This window comes from Anopheles marshallii, chromosome 3 (assembly GCF_943734725.1).
Source record: "Anopheles marshallii chromosome 3, idAnoMarsDA_429_01, whole genome shotgun sequence".
NCBI lineage: Eukaryota > Metazoa > Arthropoda > Insecta > Diptera > Culicidae > Anopheles > Anopheles marshallii.
Genome location: NC_071327.1, coordinates 24,830,806 through 24,848,478, shown reverse-complemented (window position 1 = coordinate 24,848,478; position 17,673 = coordinate 24,830,806). Strand labels below are relative to the sequence as shown.

General features: G+C 41.0%; 1 protein-coding gene across 1 annotated transcript in view; it reads left to right on the top strand.

The window, feature by feature from the left end:
• Positions 1-422: 422 nt before the first annotated feature.
• The window catches only part of LOC128716095 (trafficking kinesin-binding protein milt), a 43,880-nt gene continuing 26,629 nt past the window's right edge, over positions 423-17,673 (top strand). The window contains exon 1 of the mRNA XM_053811016.1: positions 423-1,446. Coding sequence (XP_053666991.1) covers positions 423-1,446 — 1,024 coding nt within the window. The remainder of the gene's footprint in view (positions 1,447-17,673) is intronic.

Below are 17,673 nucleotides of genomic sequence, written 5' to 3'. Positions count from 1 at the left end.
GTTACTGATGCTGCTGCTGCTGTTTCCTGTCCGTATGCCATCTGTGAATTGTTCATAAGTACCTAACAATTGCGTGTTTTTATTGGCCCCCCCACCAAAAGGGATACGCAACGCAAACGTCACGTAGGGAACCTGTTTTGATCGACAATAGGTCTTTGCAGAAAATGCGTTACTTCTGGATGTTGGATGGAAAGTGGATGGAAGAATGAAAACACTAGCGCATGGAGGAAAGTGACCTGACGGCTATAATTATTTAACAGCAAGCAACAACAAGTGATCAAAAGTGAGTCCTTGCTGGCAGTCATCCGTGTAGCCGGTTAGTTGGTCACGAGCATCAAACTAAGGCGGTTGCGCTAGCTTCTCGCGCTGGAAGAATGTGATCAATACGCGTGCGGAAGTTTTGTGTGTGCTCCATAGCAATAATGTCTACAGTGCCTCCGGTAGTTGATACTACCGATTCGGGTGTGATTCGTGGAAGTGTGGCAGCCGCTGCCTTTGCCGTTCGAAATGCAACGGTGGATGAGGAAGAGGTCTACCGAAAGCTGTTCAGCAGTGATGCTCAGTGGCATGAAGCTGGAGATGATGCTGGTGGACAGAATAGCAAAGGCTTTCTAAACAGTACGCTAATCCGTGAACATCCAGGAGATGTTCGGTCATCATCGCGGGCGCGTGAAACTGACAGCTTGTCATCTTCACTGATCGGTATTGGTGCTAGTGATGACGATTACAAGGGTGGTCTGTTGGCAGAGGTGGATGATGCGGAGCCCGCGTCCATCTCCAGCCGGCCGAGTGACTCGAGCCGCGGTTTCCAGAACACATTCACCGTGCTCGAACGACACCTGCAGAGCAAGCATTTCCAGTTCCGCCAGCTGCGGCGATTCCTACAGTACAACGAGTCGAGCCAGACGCCAGTATTTTGTAACGTGCCGCCATCCTTAAACGATAGTTCAAACTACTTAAGAAGTATTAGCGAGGAAAGTGGTAGCGCTTCTACCGTCACCAGTATCTCCTCCGACGCGGACGGAACATCGTCGAGCCAGATCAGGAGATCCTCCGACAGTGAAGCTAAAACGCTCTTTCATAATAGCAGCGACGAGGAAAATGATCGGCCCAGTTTTTTGGAGCTGGAGCTGGAAGCATCCGATCGGTTGCGGAGATTACGGGAGCGGTTAGGTGGCAGTGTACCGGATCTTCCCCGATCGTGCGAGTCGATAGACTCGCCGCTCGTTAAAGCCCTGTACGGTGTCAGCTTGGAATCGTTGGCAAAGCATAACACCGATCGAGTACATCCCGATCCGTCAGTTTTTATCGAAGAAGAGGACAAACGAAGCCTGTCGGGAGAGTACCCCGACTATCCGTACTATGTCGCGCGAGGATCCAACGGACTGGCCTATCTAAAAGTGGTACACAACTCCACCGCCGGTTCGGGGACAGCAGGCGAGAAAGGTAGGTCAATCAAACTTCGCTTCACTACGATGGGGTGTACTTACGGTTGAGCGCCCGTGCTCGATACAATGTCCCGGCGGAATGGTGCCGGTGTCGCAGGCTTAAACGGTGTTAATTATGGTCGGAAGACCCTGAGAGACACGTAATGATAATGATACTTGATCTTGCTAAACCACTGTCGCATCGTCTTTTTTTATGCAATTGTGACAAATGGGCAGCACGGGCAGAAAGCGGAGTTGCAAATTGCAGTGTCAACCTCAGTGTAAGCAATTTTCTTTCCGCAGCCACTGTTCTTTCTTGCTGTAACCCAGATCCGTTGTTGAATGGATAGATGGGACCACGTTTCTTTGGTAGGGTCTAGGTTACCAATATTTAGAACATGTTTCATTGGCCCCGTGCCAAACAATGATGCGTGATTTGTTTTGCTGTTTTGCATTCTTCTAAATGTTTGAGAGTGCTCTTCATCCTATAGGTCTAAATTTAGGTTATTATTTAAATTACACAAGTTGCTAACGTTTACATGTCTAATTTTTTGTGTTTTTTTTTCTCTCTTCCAGGTGAGTAATCCAGTCAATGTAACATAATTTTCAATATCTACCAACAGTAAGTAATATTAGGTGAAGCTTGTATGTTTAAAGTTATATAAACTATTTAACAAGATTGAAAATCGCTTTAGTTACATCATTTTGAAGCTCAAATCATCTTGATCTGCTAATTTATTCGATCTCACGACTGTAAGTTGCGATCAAAACAGTTTAACAGCCTAATAGCTGTACTTTAATACTTTGTACAGTGTTAAAATCGAAAGTTTCGTTTAATATCCGAAGCTTCAAATAGAAACGCCCTTTTTCGTTACTACTATGTGGCAACATGACGATCACGTAGCTTGACAAGCCCTTACAGGAAAAGGTATTATTATTTAGTGACTTCTCAGGCTAGTAGTACTACAACTCCCCATTGATCTATAAGCTCTATGGCCATCATTACTGTACTATGACAGGAAAAGACAGATAACTGCATGCTCGCTATCAATATTTTCATCAAGCGAGTGTCGGCGAAAGTTGTCTTGCTGCACCTTCTTCTAGTTGGTGGAAATGGGCAGAAAACTAAATAATTGGTGGCCAAGTAGTAGCAGCTACCCGGCAATTTCTACCAGTTGAATTGGACCAGCTCATCATATCAGTATAACATCATTCATCTTTTGCTTCAGTTGATGACTATAGCTATCACGAAATCTCGAAAATCTTACAAAGTTTTTTCTGATATCATTTCATCAATCGCTCGACAAAATCAGTACCTACTGAAAATGTGCTTTGCATCTTTTGTCTTATCAATGGAGGGGTGTTCCACGAAATCTGGTTGATTGACGTCCATCAAATTGCGACATCCAGTAATCATTTCACTTTCGTCTGCAAAGTGAAAGGTGTTGTGGGAAGACCTTTACATTTGTTAATGGTGTCCAGTAGCCGCTCCTTCAGCTATTATCGATGCGAAAGGACCAACATGTTCAGTGCCCTGGGGACACTAAAACAACAGCTAGGGCCTGTTGTACTTGCGGGTCTCTGGCACGGATGGGATTAAAACCGGTCCCGTTTGCGTAATATCTTCCTTCTTCGAACTGTCAAAACATGACGAATGTCGTGCGTTGCCAAGAAGCTATAGCGTTGTGTTTTTTTTATCATCCAGGCTGCACGTTATGCCAAATGTGGCAAATGTGGGAATGCTTCCGTGTGCTGCATCACACATGCCCCTTCTGCAAGTGGCCTCAGACGAAAGTTACCACCATGGCTAAGATGTATACGTTCCCGCACGTACGCATTCGTGCAGCACGCGGGTTTACTTTGTCTGCAAACCGACCTGCCGGGAGGTCTTATCGTTCGTGCAGTTTGGTTAATAATGCTACAAGATTTGGCAAACCATTGACCAGTCGTATGTATTTATTTGCTATGACTGCCGGTTGTTTATCCGGATGCAAAGTTTCGGTGTCCTTTCACTCGAGACGATCTTTCAACCCAAGGTGGTTACTAATGAGGATGATGTTCCAACGGCTTTGGCTAATAAATTGATATCTTACATCTTACTTGCGGATGCTTCGTAAGTGATTTTTATCAAATAGACGTCTTTTCAACGCGAAGCAACGAGACAATTGCCGCAATATGCGATGTTGCGATGATATATTATCCATTACGTCCTTCGGGAAGTTCCTGGTAATTTGTCAAATGATCATCGCCGCTAGCTGGTTAGTGCACTTTCTTATTTCTCAATCGCGCATAGAGGAGAACTCACAATGTGTTGCGTAGAAATTAGGAAGCGAACAGTTGAAAGTGAGGAGGATTCGATAACGTTATCTAAGACATCGTGACTTCCACCTTCGGATCTAATCATATCCGAAGAGAGTTGGTCTGAGTCTCTATCTCAGAGGAATTTCGTTTGCATTGTTTAGAGGTGTTCGGTGATATCTATTTTTGAGGCTATTTTTTTGTTGTAAAAGTTTCAATTGACTATCGCATACAAACAAACCATAAAGTAAGCGTCAAAGTACATTATCTATCTTGATCATCTTCACGCAGGCATTAAATTATTGGAATATTTCATTTTCAATTTTCTCATCATTAAGTTTGGCCTTTTCAACCAAACGGCGGAAGGAAATCGGTAACATGAAAGTAGCAGTGGTAATAGAAATATCCCGCGTTCAGTTCCAAACCCTTTTCACTTTCAATGTCAGTCAAAGTTTTTTTTTCGCTTGTTCCCTCCCGTGATCCGATTCCATCGCCATATGCCATCTCTCATGAGGGCATGAAATAATAAATACATTTCGCAAAAGTAAACTCATTTGAGCAGAGACGAACGACACCAGCAATTTTGAAGAGTGGTATAAGGAAAATTGTGGATTTTTCCTTTATCATATGCCGGTAGTTACACAGACAGTTGGACGCTCGTATGAATCCATTAAGCTGCCGATTCAGTTTTTGCCATTTTTCATCTTTTTCCTGTCTTGTTTCAAATGTGCATATTTCCTGTCTCGAGTGGTCTCGCTTAAACAATACAAACGTGAAGGCAAGCGAAACCTACCGGCATGATGTACACCGTGTGCGATTTTATGGATCGCAAAATTGCATCGCTTTTTTATGGCTTTCACGTGATCTTTTTCCCCCCTTGCACTAATGCAAAATTGTTCGCATCTCAAGTGTGTGGCCCGGAACACACAACGATGCAAAATGGTAACCGATAATACGTTTCACTGTTTATTGGATTTTCATTTGCTTTTATAATTAATCGATGTAGAGCAGAGCCCATTGAGAGGTAGATTTTTTAGGCTAATTAAACACTTGAGACATTTTTCGCTTGGTGGAAGGAAACAATTTACCTAAAATATTATGATAATGGAAGCGAAAAACTTTTATCTCCTGTTAGTTTTTCTTTTTACCTCGCTGTATTTTCCGCTTTGATAAGACTAAACGGGGATTGTTCACTTGTGAGTGTTCCTACCGAAACAGCTGATATCGTGCAAAGGAAGCATTAAAAATAGCATCGTTGTCATCGATCGGGTCCATTTTTGGGTTTGGAACCTTTGTCCCAAGGTAATCCTAGCCTTGGTGATATGTTTTATGCAGCTTGATGTAAAGCAAATGATTGTCCTCAGTATGTCGCAGCACTGTATTTAACAAACCTCTTCCTTGTTTGCGAAATAAATGGAGAGAAAGGTTTATTTGTGCTCTACTCACAAGATTGAATTAGTTTATCAACGCCCATGTCAATATTCAAATGTAGTTTTGTTTGCTTCATGTTAAATGATAGTTTTTTTTCCTTTGAGGGTTCAGATTATCCAAGGGAATCGCGTGACCAAACCAGCGTGCTACGGCATAATGTTAGTGGCGACGACAATTTAATTTAGTTATCGCTTTTTTGTGGGCACAAATCATTTATGGGGCCTGTGTGTAACTTGGTATTGTTGTGATTGTTTTCCTTTTTTATATGGAAGTTTATATGGAAGTCCACGATAATGAGTTTTATTTAAATGATTGCTTAGATACACTAATATATGCCTGAACCGCGAAAATTTGTATGTTGCTTCATGCTTCACGGATTGCATAAGTCGCCGGGCGTGCCGGTTTTTTTGTGTTGTTCGAATATATGTCGAACGTGGATTGGTTACGCTACTGCCCGCTAGGCGGCGCTGTTAGTAAAACAAAACGACTTGACTAGCAGTGCAGTGGTCTAATGTCAACATTAATTGAAAACAAGGTTTAGTTATTTTTTATTTTATTCGTTTGTTTCTAGGTGTTCTATTTATAATTTTCATGTTGTTATTTGCCCCTACGTTCAGTTTGAATTTCCATCACACATTTTAGTTCGAAACATTGCAGTCGTGTTCGAAAATGCTTCGGGTGCCAGCTGTCAGTTTTCGGATTTTCCGTTTACACCCGGATTGAATTCTTCGTAAACATTCATAACATTCGATGTGCACAAAGCTCTGCGTTCCGTGGTTTTATGAAATTTGTGATGTGATTTCGTTTCCCAGTTCGCGTGTTTTTACTACTAATGTTTCGTGATATTCCTCATTCCATGGTACGGTAGTGTTTTAAAAAAATTTCCACCTCCAATTAATAATATTTCCAATTGAAAGTGTGTAGTCTCCAGTCGAAGTGTCGAAGTGACGCATTCACAATGTGGTGAAGTGTGTAAAATTCCGTGTTACTGCAATATGCTTAGCTCGTTTCAATGTTATCCCCTCTTTTCGTGAAGATCGTTCCTTGTTCAGAATAGGGGTCGAGAAATGTGCGTGTGCGATTGGTGGTGTGTACAGCGTCATGTTTGCATGTGAAGTATGAAGCCTTTGATGATATTAATCATCTCCATCAATTGAGCGAATGAACCGTGCGAATCGTCTGGAAGCAGCAACACAAAAAATAAAATCAATGTCGAATCACGTATACGGTGGACCAACCGATAAAGTCAACACCCGATCAAGTTTAAATGTTCCAGATGTGTGCTAAGTTTGGTTGCGTGTATCGACAGCAAGGATACGCTTCCATTTCCTGATCGAACGGAACGGACCTGAGCGAAAAAGGATTCCGTCTCAACGCTGTTTTATTGCCAGCGCAACAGCTTCCAAGCAGCAACGCGGAGCGTGTCCTTCGGTAGTTGGTTTTTGGACGTAATTCTCCTCTACACCGTCTGCGAAGTTGTTCGTGTTGCTCAAACATAAGTGTGCGTTATACCATTCCACCGTACGATTTCGCAAGAAGGTAGCGTTTCGTTTTTCGTTGTTTTTCCCGACATGTTGTTTCATCATTTTCCATTCCACGTTATGTTCCTCTTTGATTACCTATTATCATTTGGTTTTTCTTTTAGTTTCATCCATCAGCAGTACATTTCTAATAAATAGAATGGCGTTGTACAACCTCTTACAATGTTTAAGGAAGTGGGTTGTTCTTTATGAGAGGAGGGAGTGATTTTGCGAGTGACCTGTTCCATTTCCTGCCGGCCGGAAGTTGAAGGTCGCCCGGAATGTGGAATCGATTCTGTCCGAGTTGCTGCAGTAACCGGTGTTGCCGGAAAGCACGGGGAGAAAAGCAACGGCATATAGGAAGTCTATCGATTTCCCGTTTTCTCGCGCTCACTTGAAGCATGCGGGACCGTAGTTAATGAAATTTTAATGCAAATGATGAGGGTATGAAACGGTACGAATAGGTCATGCTTAAAAGAAGGTACACGAATAGTTAGCCATCTTTCAACAAGGGGAAAAATGGTTGAGGTAATAGTTACTACCCAAGCAAAAACAACATCTTTTTTTAGCACTATTCCGTCAGTTTTTTGTATAGTGGCAGACTGGTGTTTGGAGGGTTTGGAATGAACCAAAGAAAAAAAAACTGCCCGTGAATTTCACGCTGATTGCGTACTGGCGTGGCGAATGGACTGCTTATGTTTGCTTGTTACGGAGTACCGTGGCCACCAACTCACCCAGCCGTGATCTTATTGGTCGAGTGGAGGGAAATATTGATATTACTACTACACCGATATATAAAACTTACCTAGTGGGCTGCACCATTATTTTAACTAGCCAAAACTAGAGGAACCCGGCATTAGTCCAAATTATTATGTAACGTTCGAGAACGGGGAAGTTCCTAACCGAACCAGAACGATCGTCCAAAATTTAATAGCTTGGAATTTTGTTGACGTATTTGCTCATTTGCACTTTTTTATTTAATTAGCAGAAACATGTTTGATTACTATCATATGATTTACTCAACTTTCGATCTGAAATCACCTGATACACCTTGATTTAGTGGTTTCGGTGCTTTTAATGTTAATGGGGTGTTTGATTTAAACTCGCATAGACTCCGTATAAGGCTGTAAACACTTTCCAACCCAGATTAGTTTTACGTCCGCAAAAATTGCGTGGATCATGATTTCTTTATTTAACAGCATCGGCGCCAAATTTCTCTTTAATAGGATTGGATTGATCGAAAGTACTAGGCTGCCACTGCGGCTGCTCCATACTACGCCTTTGAAGGAGCTTTTTTGGAAGGCCACAACGAGAGAGATGTGTGAACGTCAACTTTCATGGTTCCGTGCACAAATTTCGTGAACCAAGAAATCAATTCCTTCACTACATCTTGATGCCCGCCACCAACACAATGCAAACGTACTGCTGGGTGTAACACTAATACCATACTACGCGAATAAAACGCATATATAAACTTCACACGGATGAGTAAACCTCACGAACGCCATCCCGAAGCGTTGTGTCTGTTGCTCATAGCGCACCGAGTGCAACAATTATGTCATCGACACCTCTGTTCGGTTGCTTTTAGAGCATTGTTTGGCATGTTTGTGGAGCATGAAGAACAGTAAATGAGATTTTTTTGGCGCAGTTCGAAAAATAATAAATGGACATTAATGCATAAAGAACATTCAACTTCTGGTGTACCGATTTGCTAACGTTTTTCAAGGTCTTTGTCGCTTGACAGTCATGTGATTTCGATCGTCACGTCATTTGCTGCTAACACAGCCCTCATGTGACGTGTGCACATGATTAGTAAAACGGCTTTCATACACACTTTTGAAGTATAGGTACCTCAACGGTATATTTTATCTCAACTCCACCACCACTTTGCATGCTTGTTGTTAATCTCATCTCGTTTGTGTACACTAAAAACTAATTTCCGGCTGCTATTTATTCCAAATAGTGCTCAGACACGAAAGTGTTTGTCTGTTAAATTCATACAAATTGAACACAGCTTCAAACAACAGGTATCTGCCATGCGAATAGAGCTTGCTGCTAGTACTCGAGACTGCGATAAACAGAAGGAATTACATCTGGCAATGCAATCTCAGTGCCGGATAAACGTTTGGTTACGGTTTAAAAAACACTTGCAAGGTAAATGGTTCGTCGTTTTACGCGTAGACGGGACGCGCAACTCTCCTAATACGAAATGCGATCCGAATCGGTTGGTGTCGTGTTTTATTGGAACCATTTTACGGTGCGATAAATTTACCACCAGCTGTCATACTGTGCAGTAGTTTTGTATGCACTCAGATGAAAGTGCACTTGAAACGGTAGTCTTTCGTTGCTCCCCACCCACTGTTACACACAATTATTACTTATTGTTGTTTATCTCAAAGGCAGCAAAAATAAATTCAAATAATTGTGATGTCCATATCGCTTACAGTCATGCTGTGTGCTTTTTAAAGGTAAAAACTGTAACTGTAATATTTGACCTTTTAAGGTTTTGTATTGAGACAGAACACTGTGATATTTAATAGAATTATATTAACCTAAAAAATATTTGCAGCGTAGTGAATTGATAAATTCTACGTACACGATGCTAGCAAATGTATTGGAGGTCCTCTGTAATGTCCTTCGATTATCAGGTTGACCCTTTACATGAAGGCAGCTTAAGGTTGCTTAAGTATACATTTTAATGATGATGATAAGATCCATTTTCTAATAATAATCCAATACAATTTCAAATCCAATTGCAAAAAGATGCAATTATCTTAAAGATGTTTAAACTGTAACGTATGATTTCATATCCTATTGAGGAAGGAATTTTCTCCATTTTTTAATGGTTAACCCAACCAAATTGTAGGATTATTTTGCAATCTATACACATTCACTGCAGTGAACACATGAGTGAACACATGAGTGAACACATTAGTGTACTTTAGGTTTCCATTTGTCGTGTTTGTTTTTTTCCTTCTTCTTTCGGTAACAGAAAAGACTTAAGACGTGAGTGGTTCCTTTCGATGATAAATCAAAAACCATGCGTAGGAACTTCATAAGAGACACGAAAAAGCTTCCCGTCGCATCGGAAGAAAATCCCTACGGGAGACATAATCGAAAATCGAAATGGGACTGTGTTTTGCCTTCTTTTCTACCATTCAGCAGGGACAGCATTTTGCAACGACATAACGGGTCTGCATAATAATGGCAAACAACCACGACGAACACGAGATGACGCTCATTGTGTAATGAATGTAATCGCGAGGATATCGTTTGCCGATCGCTTTTTGCAATTCGTGCGATCGTGAAAACGCAATAAAAGGAACAACCGCTAAGGATTTACTTCCAGATTCAGATGTTTTTTTTTTTCGCTGAACTTTACCTCATGTCATGTCCAAACGAAATGATATTGGCTACATGTCATCGAAAGTGAAGCTTTGCGGGGCAAAAAATAATGAAACTATGAGCTGTACTGTCCTAGTGAAAGTGGTACACTGTTTTCATTAATCTCCGTTCGAGTCTGGAAACCACTTTGAAGGAAAGAAGAGAACGTTTGCCAGCTGATGCTGATACTTATACGAACATGCTTTTCGGGACGGGCCATGCCGTTGGCTTATGTTGCGAGTTGGTGTGTCCGAAACGGAATGGGAACCTGATCTTTCGATCGATTCATTTCACTTTCGATGATTTTAATTTCACCCAAGCGTTTGCCCTTTTTTGCAAAAAAAAGCGTACCGTACCACACACACAGGCCCGCGGCGGTATGGTATGGTTGATTTTGATGTCTGTTGATTAATGCATTTGGAATCGAATTGCAATCGGAGCGTGGTGATTTAAATTAAGTCATTGGGCAGGGAAACGACGTGTAACATGAAAACGGTTTTTGTTTACCGTTTTAAAGGATTGACAATACTTCATACGATCGGTGAACGGACTGATGGGGCATTTATGTAAAACATATTATGCAATTTTGAGTGTCATTAATTTGGAAAATAAGGACTTTAATTTGTTTTGGCAGTTGCATATGGATGAACAATATCGAATGTCACGGTTCAACGTGTTAGTAATGATTTGATTAGCAATTGCAGTTATTATGGCAAACCTATAGCATCTCTTGCTAGTGAATGCAGATTATATTTATAAGACATGATTTATTCTCAAAATAACGAATTTCTCTGTAATGGATAAAGAACTCTGCAATGACAATTTACATTTAATGCGTTTCTTCTAGCTAAGTTATATGAACCTTAATCGTATGTACTCAAAATATACTTTATAGGCCTTGTCCGAAAAGATGCACCAGACAAGCGGAAAAGGTAGCAATGTATCTGAAAATGGAAATCGGCTTGTGATAAGATATATACACCCGCTACATTCAACTCACTTTCTCTTGTGATAATTTTCAAAATCAGAACTGAAAGGGCAAACGACCACCTACGCCATATTTGTGATACTACCTGAAGAAGGCGAAAGTTTGGATCCAGTTTGGGTTCGGGCATTTTTTGGAGGTTAATTGAAACGCAAAGTCCAGCATGGTTCAGGCAAAGACTCAAAGGTTCACAGACTTTACAGACCAGGGGTGCATAGTTCGAAATAGGCTCATTATATGGAAATATTCGCCCAAGGAAACGAGATGTTGAAGATGGAGAATTAATTGGACGGGGTCACAATTTTCGCACCCACGCTCATCGTCAGCCTGACACTTGGCGAGAGCAGCGCGCGCAATTAATCGACGGTTTCATTAGCGGTGTGTACCGCAAAGGCCGGGAGGAAGCTGCGAGGGAAAACAAATATAGCGAGCTACTGTTATGATCTATCCCGGAGATGCGTTGATGGAGGACAGGAAAAATCGCTCATTTATGCGAGAAGCGCCCCGCGAAGTGCGTCTATATGGCGTCCCATCACACCTTGCTGTAGCCGCATGCCAAGGTAAAGGCGTTTTGAGGAATGAAACTAACCCATTGTTTCACTCGCATCAAGTGGCATTAATATGAGACAAGTTTTGGCCTTTTTTTCTGTTTGTCCCTTGATGATCAACTGACTTTGTTGTTGTGGCGAGTGCGAGATAAAGGTTGCTGATACGCAAGACAAAAGCCATTTCTCTTTGGGAATGAAGAAACACAAATCAACTGCGGCCCCCCGGGAGATAGGATGGTATGTCCTAAACTATTGCAGAAAGGATAAATGAATGATGTTTTTTTTCGTTTTAGGTTTTGGTCATAAAAAACAATCATCCGCGCTGTAGTCTTATCCGCATCCTATAGAGGCAATAGCTTAGATATTTGGTACATGATGTGGCAATTCTCCCTTAAACTTATTGTTGACCTCACCTCCAAAGGGCGTAATTAATACTATTTGTTTGTCTTAAATGTTCCATCTCATTGTACATTTTCTGTCTACTTTTTTACATTAGACAACTTCAACCTTTTTAGTGCTTCCAAATTATCTGGCAATTGCAATCAAACCTAGCGGACGGAATGAACGCAAGATAAGCGGCAATCACATCTGGTGAAGCTCATAATCTCACTCTCAAGATGAAATCTTTTTTTTTTCTAAAACAAAAAAAACGCATTTATCTTGAATGGACAAAATGTGTCAAAAGACTACCGAGGAATTGTTTTAAACGACGCAAGCAAGCTCCAAAATTGTTATGATCATTTTGCCACCTTCTTTACCGGGTGATGGCCACAACATTGCTCAACGCAACCCGGCGTAACCTGCACTAGTTTGTTGTGTGCGAAAAGTTTCCGCCATTATTTGCAAAACAGTTCTAATTGTTCGAAATGGATAATTAACACAGCGATTCGTTCGGATACATTTTGAGGAGTATTTTTTCCGAAGGGAAATATACGGCTTTTTCGGGCCGCTTATCTAGTTTGTACATTTGATGCATAATACAAAAAGAGAAAAACTACATGAGAAGAGGGAATGTTGGTGTCTACGTGATCACGATCATGATGTTGTCTTTGTAAAATCTTATGGTCTCTCCAATTCCCGGACAGCGAGTTCCAACTGAGTACCGAAGATTTCAATCTCTGTTCAATCCCAGGCCTGTGGAACAAGTTTAACATTGAGAAAAGTGTTCCAATGAATTGTCCCACCTCCAAGTTTCAGTACACTCCAACGATCACGAATTCGTGTATGTTTCTTGATAAGGTAGTTCAATATTACCATTCCGACAAGTAACCGAGCATTGTAACTTTTAAAACATCTCCAGACTGTGTTGGAGCGAAGAATTGTACATCTTGCCTGATAATGTACACTATTTATTCAAATTCCTAAGTAATTTCGACTGACCACTCTCTAGCAATCGTTTCGCAGAAACCAAAAGCCTGAAATGGTAGGAAACTGTAAATTAATTTCACCTTTATGAAATGGATGCAAAACATTCACCTCCGTCACCAGAAACGGTGTTAGGTCAAACCGGAAAGTAAACTAGGTCAGGTGCCGTTTTATTTCCTTTGCATTGGAATCGCACCGAAGGGGTATGGGTCGCTTAGGCATAGTTTGGAAGGTGGGTGCAACGAATAAAAGATACCTTTCGATTAGGAGGCAAGTTCTCCTTTTTTCCGGTTGATATTGATTTTCTAAAAATGGTCTAAAATGCCTATTTGGGGTATTTTTCCGACAAATGTTCATTGGACTGCCAAATTAGTGCAGTCTCGACATGAAAAGTATATTATATATAGATGCTTCGAATGAATCGATGCTCTAATAGTGTAGATATTCACGTATTAATGAACAAAGAGTAATAAATATCAAACCTCGTTCAATGCAAAATTTAAAACCATCACCACCATGCACCTGTGTCCTGTGCACTTTCCAGTCGCCAGTAAAATGATGTAAGAAACACTTTCACTTTCCACTTTAAGTGTTGTTCACCTCTCACCTGATATAATTCGGTTTGACGTGTCGATTAATTTGCAATGACCAGAAACTCATCCGATGGCTAGAGGGAATCGCGACAAAGATCATCTATCGAGCAACTACCCGTGTGATGAAATAATAATTCGCATCTATCTGAGCTCGCGGTCTCTGTCGCGTGCCGTGCTCCAACAAATGCCCAGAGGATAACTAATGGCGCATTGATTGATTCGTTTCAAAAGTGCTCATCTCAGTTTGCAACTCAGTGTTAAAGCTGTTGCCCTCCGCATTAGCGCAATCCAACGAACGGAAGCTGAATTTAGGCGTAGGCATCGTAGGTCGTAGCTGCTGGATAAAAGTGTTGCTAATTAGTGGATGCTTGAAAGACCACTTCCGTTCGGGCCGGTGGGCAAATTTGGCAACAAAGGAAGCGAAACAGGGTTAGTAGGAGTCCGCACTATTAGCTGGGTCCCCGTCCGCATGGCATAATCTTAACTGCGTGGTATGCAAACGAATGGCAAAGGCAAAAAAATCGGAAAGAATAATGCCGCAATAGCGAGCTCGTAAGGTTTTGGGTGAATCATACTGAAATATTCACTTAGTAATTACGCAATTAAGTGGTCAAATATTTCATTGATTTGTAAGCTAAAAGTAGTCACGACACACCGGTATGTGTTGCAGCAAATGACGAGTATATTTGGTTGGACGTTAAATTCTGTTTCGTGAAAACTCGTTTGATGTTCACATTCACCCATTCGTTTCCTCGCGCTTTCCGTCGATTGGCGGTAACTGATCACGATTTTCCGATTAGTGATGAAATATGCAGATCAACTATTCGAAACTTTGCTCCGGCGGTGTCGGGAAGGAAAGGCAAAATGTGGAAAGAGTTCGTTTTGCATAAATATAAGCTTTGACCGTTTCAAATCGTTTCAATTTGGGAAGTTAGCCGATAATTCAAATAAAACTTAATATCTATCGCTGAATGTTCGATCACACTTGAATATAAAACTCTCTTTCACATTTACTACCATTTGCTAGAAATCAGTGATAGTTTCGCTTCGCTTGTTTCCACTACTTCAACTATTTGCATAATCGCTTGCTGGCAGTGTCAATTGGGACATTTCCAAAAGATCGGTGAAATTTTCCTTGTTTTCCAATGTTTTCCGGTTACTTTGTGCTGAGCGGAAAATCGGCGATCAATTATAATTGGTCGTTTAGCAGATTGTTGTCTCGATGACGATTCGATCAGCAGTTTTGGATGTGGGATAGTTGATAGCCTTGCGAAAGGGTGGTTAGTTCTACGTGTACACTAAAAATAGAATTTATATTAAAAAAGGGAGAATTAACAAAATCTCAGAGGTTTTATAAAGTTGCTAGTTGCATAGTTAATGGTTACTAAGAATAGTAGTCTCTTCTAATTCCTAAGATAAATTAAGCATTACTTCTATTTCAATTGGTTTAATTGTGTCGTTACTGCCTACGGACATAAATTCGTTAATCCACCAACATCAAAGCTCCTCCGCCGCTTCAAAGCTTATTTATCGATTTTCACTGTGTCACACATTATTTATTGCAGTTTCCTGTGAGTTTTACTTCGAGAAAACATAGATACAAAGTGAGTGAGGGAGAAGTGCTTCCTGACTGTCTTCACCTGTCACTTACAACCCTGCCTTTAAAATGATGACCTTCCCCCCGGTTATAGCAATGCAGTTGCACTAGTGCATCTAGTCTATAGGGGGTGGAAATTTTGACAAACAGCACAATGGCCCACAAACCCGTGTGCTTTGGAGCATTTATCGTTGATTAGGATGGGAAGAAAATAATTACTTTCCCTTGGCAATGCCGCGCCAGTGTTAGTTTTCATTTTCTACCGCGCGTTGTCGTTTGACATTTTCTTTTTTGGTATTAGATTTTGTTTTTCACCCGCCATTCCGCGATTCCGTGAAGGCTTCCGACTACAAATTTCAACCGTTGTTTTGACTATCTCTTGTGCTTAAAACCAGGCAGCAAGCAACCATGTGCTGGTTATGATGAATTTTTAAATATTAATATTAATGAATGTTATCTATCAACGCGTGACATGCGTAAAGCATTATTTGATAAGGTAAAATCCTTCGTCATAGTGTGTTTTTTTTTTCAGGCGGCGTACAACCTTTTGCGACACTAAGTAGTGGACGTTGAGCTTGAAGAAAGTGTGTAAAAATGATCGCACGATTTTATGAGTTTCGTAAAAGAAACTGCGGAAGCTTATCAACCCTAAACCGGCAATGGACAAAAGCAAAATGTGGGTGAATAATCTTATCTCCCGCTGACGTCTGCAGCGCCCCATTCGTCTGAGAAATGTTCTTTGCGCTTTTTGTGCCATTAATTATTTATTTGGGACGGTTGAATAATTTAAATGTAGAGTGGAGCAGAAAGCTGTTGAAGGGTACTTTAATATGCTTGTTTTTTTTTGTACAATTGAAGTTTATTTTAGCTCTTTATGCTGTAAAGGAGCTTAAATAACATATTTTCTTAAGCATTAAATTTACCAAAAATCAATGAAGTTGTGGTTAAAAAATTCATTATTGAAGTAAATTTTCTATTCCTACTACAAACATCAATAAGATTACCTGTAGCAGAAATCATTGTTTAACAAATAGTCAATTGTATCTTTCCGCTGTCTGGCAACACTGCCCTGGGATGCATTTTCACCGGCAATGACTGCACCACTTTCTGTAGAGTGCATTTCTAGTTCTCTGAGAGGCTATTGTTAACTTCTCTTCATATGTTGTTTTCATTAGCCTTTTTCTGGCAAAAACGCAATGGTACTCCGAATGCCCTCGCTATGGCCCTCTCTCCAGCGGACTCTCTTTCACCAGCCTGTGACTCTCTACTGTGGAGTGAATTTCTATTTGTTTTGATTTCCACTGGGAAATGTTTTGATCTCTCCCGGCCAACGCGCTCTCGCGGGCCGGAGATAGTAAATGTTGCCATCGTGGGGCGCCGAAACCCAACACGAAACCCAGTGCAACGCAGCTTGGTAAGCTTTTCTTGGGCTTCTCGCTTGTGGCTACAAGGGTGGTGGTGACGCTGTGTTGGCTGTTTAACATTTAGCGCAAAGATGAAGTGGTGTTTGTAGCGAGAAAAAATCCTACCTTTGGACGCATTAACGGCGCCACCGGCTTCTCAGTTCGCTTGCATCAGTCCAGCGCGTCACAACAGCCGGTGTTGGTGAAAATTTCAGTTAATCTTCGCATTGATCATGCGAACCGTTTAAAGGGCTTCGGAGCTTGAGTGTTTTCGTTCAAACGAGTTCATGTTTCAGTGTCCGTGGGGAAAAATAGTCGTAAACCGTGTGCACAATTGACCAAGTTAAGGTGTCCGGTGTTAAAATGTTTTGTGAAACAATCGTACTCTGTTGATTGATTATTAATTGTCGCTTGTTCGTAAAATTGGAATTGAATAGTTAGCAAAAATCAAATTGCGCCTTGCTAGCTTCTCGCCCTTTACATTCTGTGCAATGGTTCGTGAGTGAAGTTTTCCGATACGCAAGTGAAATGTTTATTCCAAGCACTACGATAGTGTTTGTTTGATTCTTCCCGCTGCTGACAAAGAAACCTTATCGATCTAATGCAACAATGAGCCTGAGCAAAATGGAAGAAGTGGGCCTTGCCCTGGGACGAGCCAAGGTGTTCCAATCAATCAGTAACATGGAGTACTTCATAACCAGTTGAGTACCGACGGCGTTTGAAGATTATTGCTTATGTTCGTAGTAACTAATCAAGAAGTATTACGGTATCCACAGTGGGATAAACTCTATTTTTTAGGATTAAATGACACTATTGGCGAACTAACATGGATGTCTTTGTTCGTAATATGTTTATTAAGACTTCTTAAGTTGTTTATTGCTCTGCCTTTGAGAGTGAAGTATCGGTTTATTCCAATAATCTCTCGAAAAATAATAGTTTAATTGTCTACGAAAGATCTCTGCTAAGTCTATATAAATAAAAGAGCATTTCCTGTTACCATAATTTTCGCTTGAACATTCACTGTGCCAAGAATTGGACTGTTACAAATTTCTTTCACTTTATTTTATACAATTTATCTGTTTGTTAATTGGTAACAATAGATAGCCTTAAAGATTAAACGCC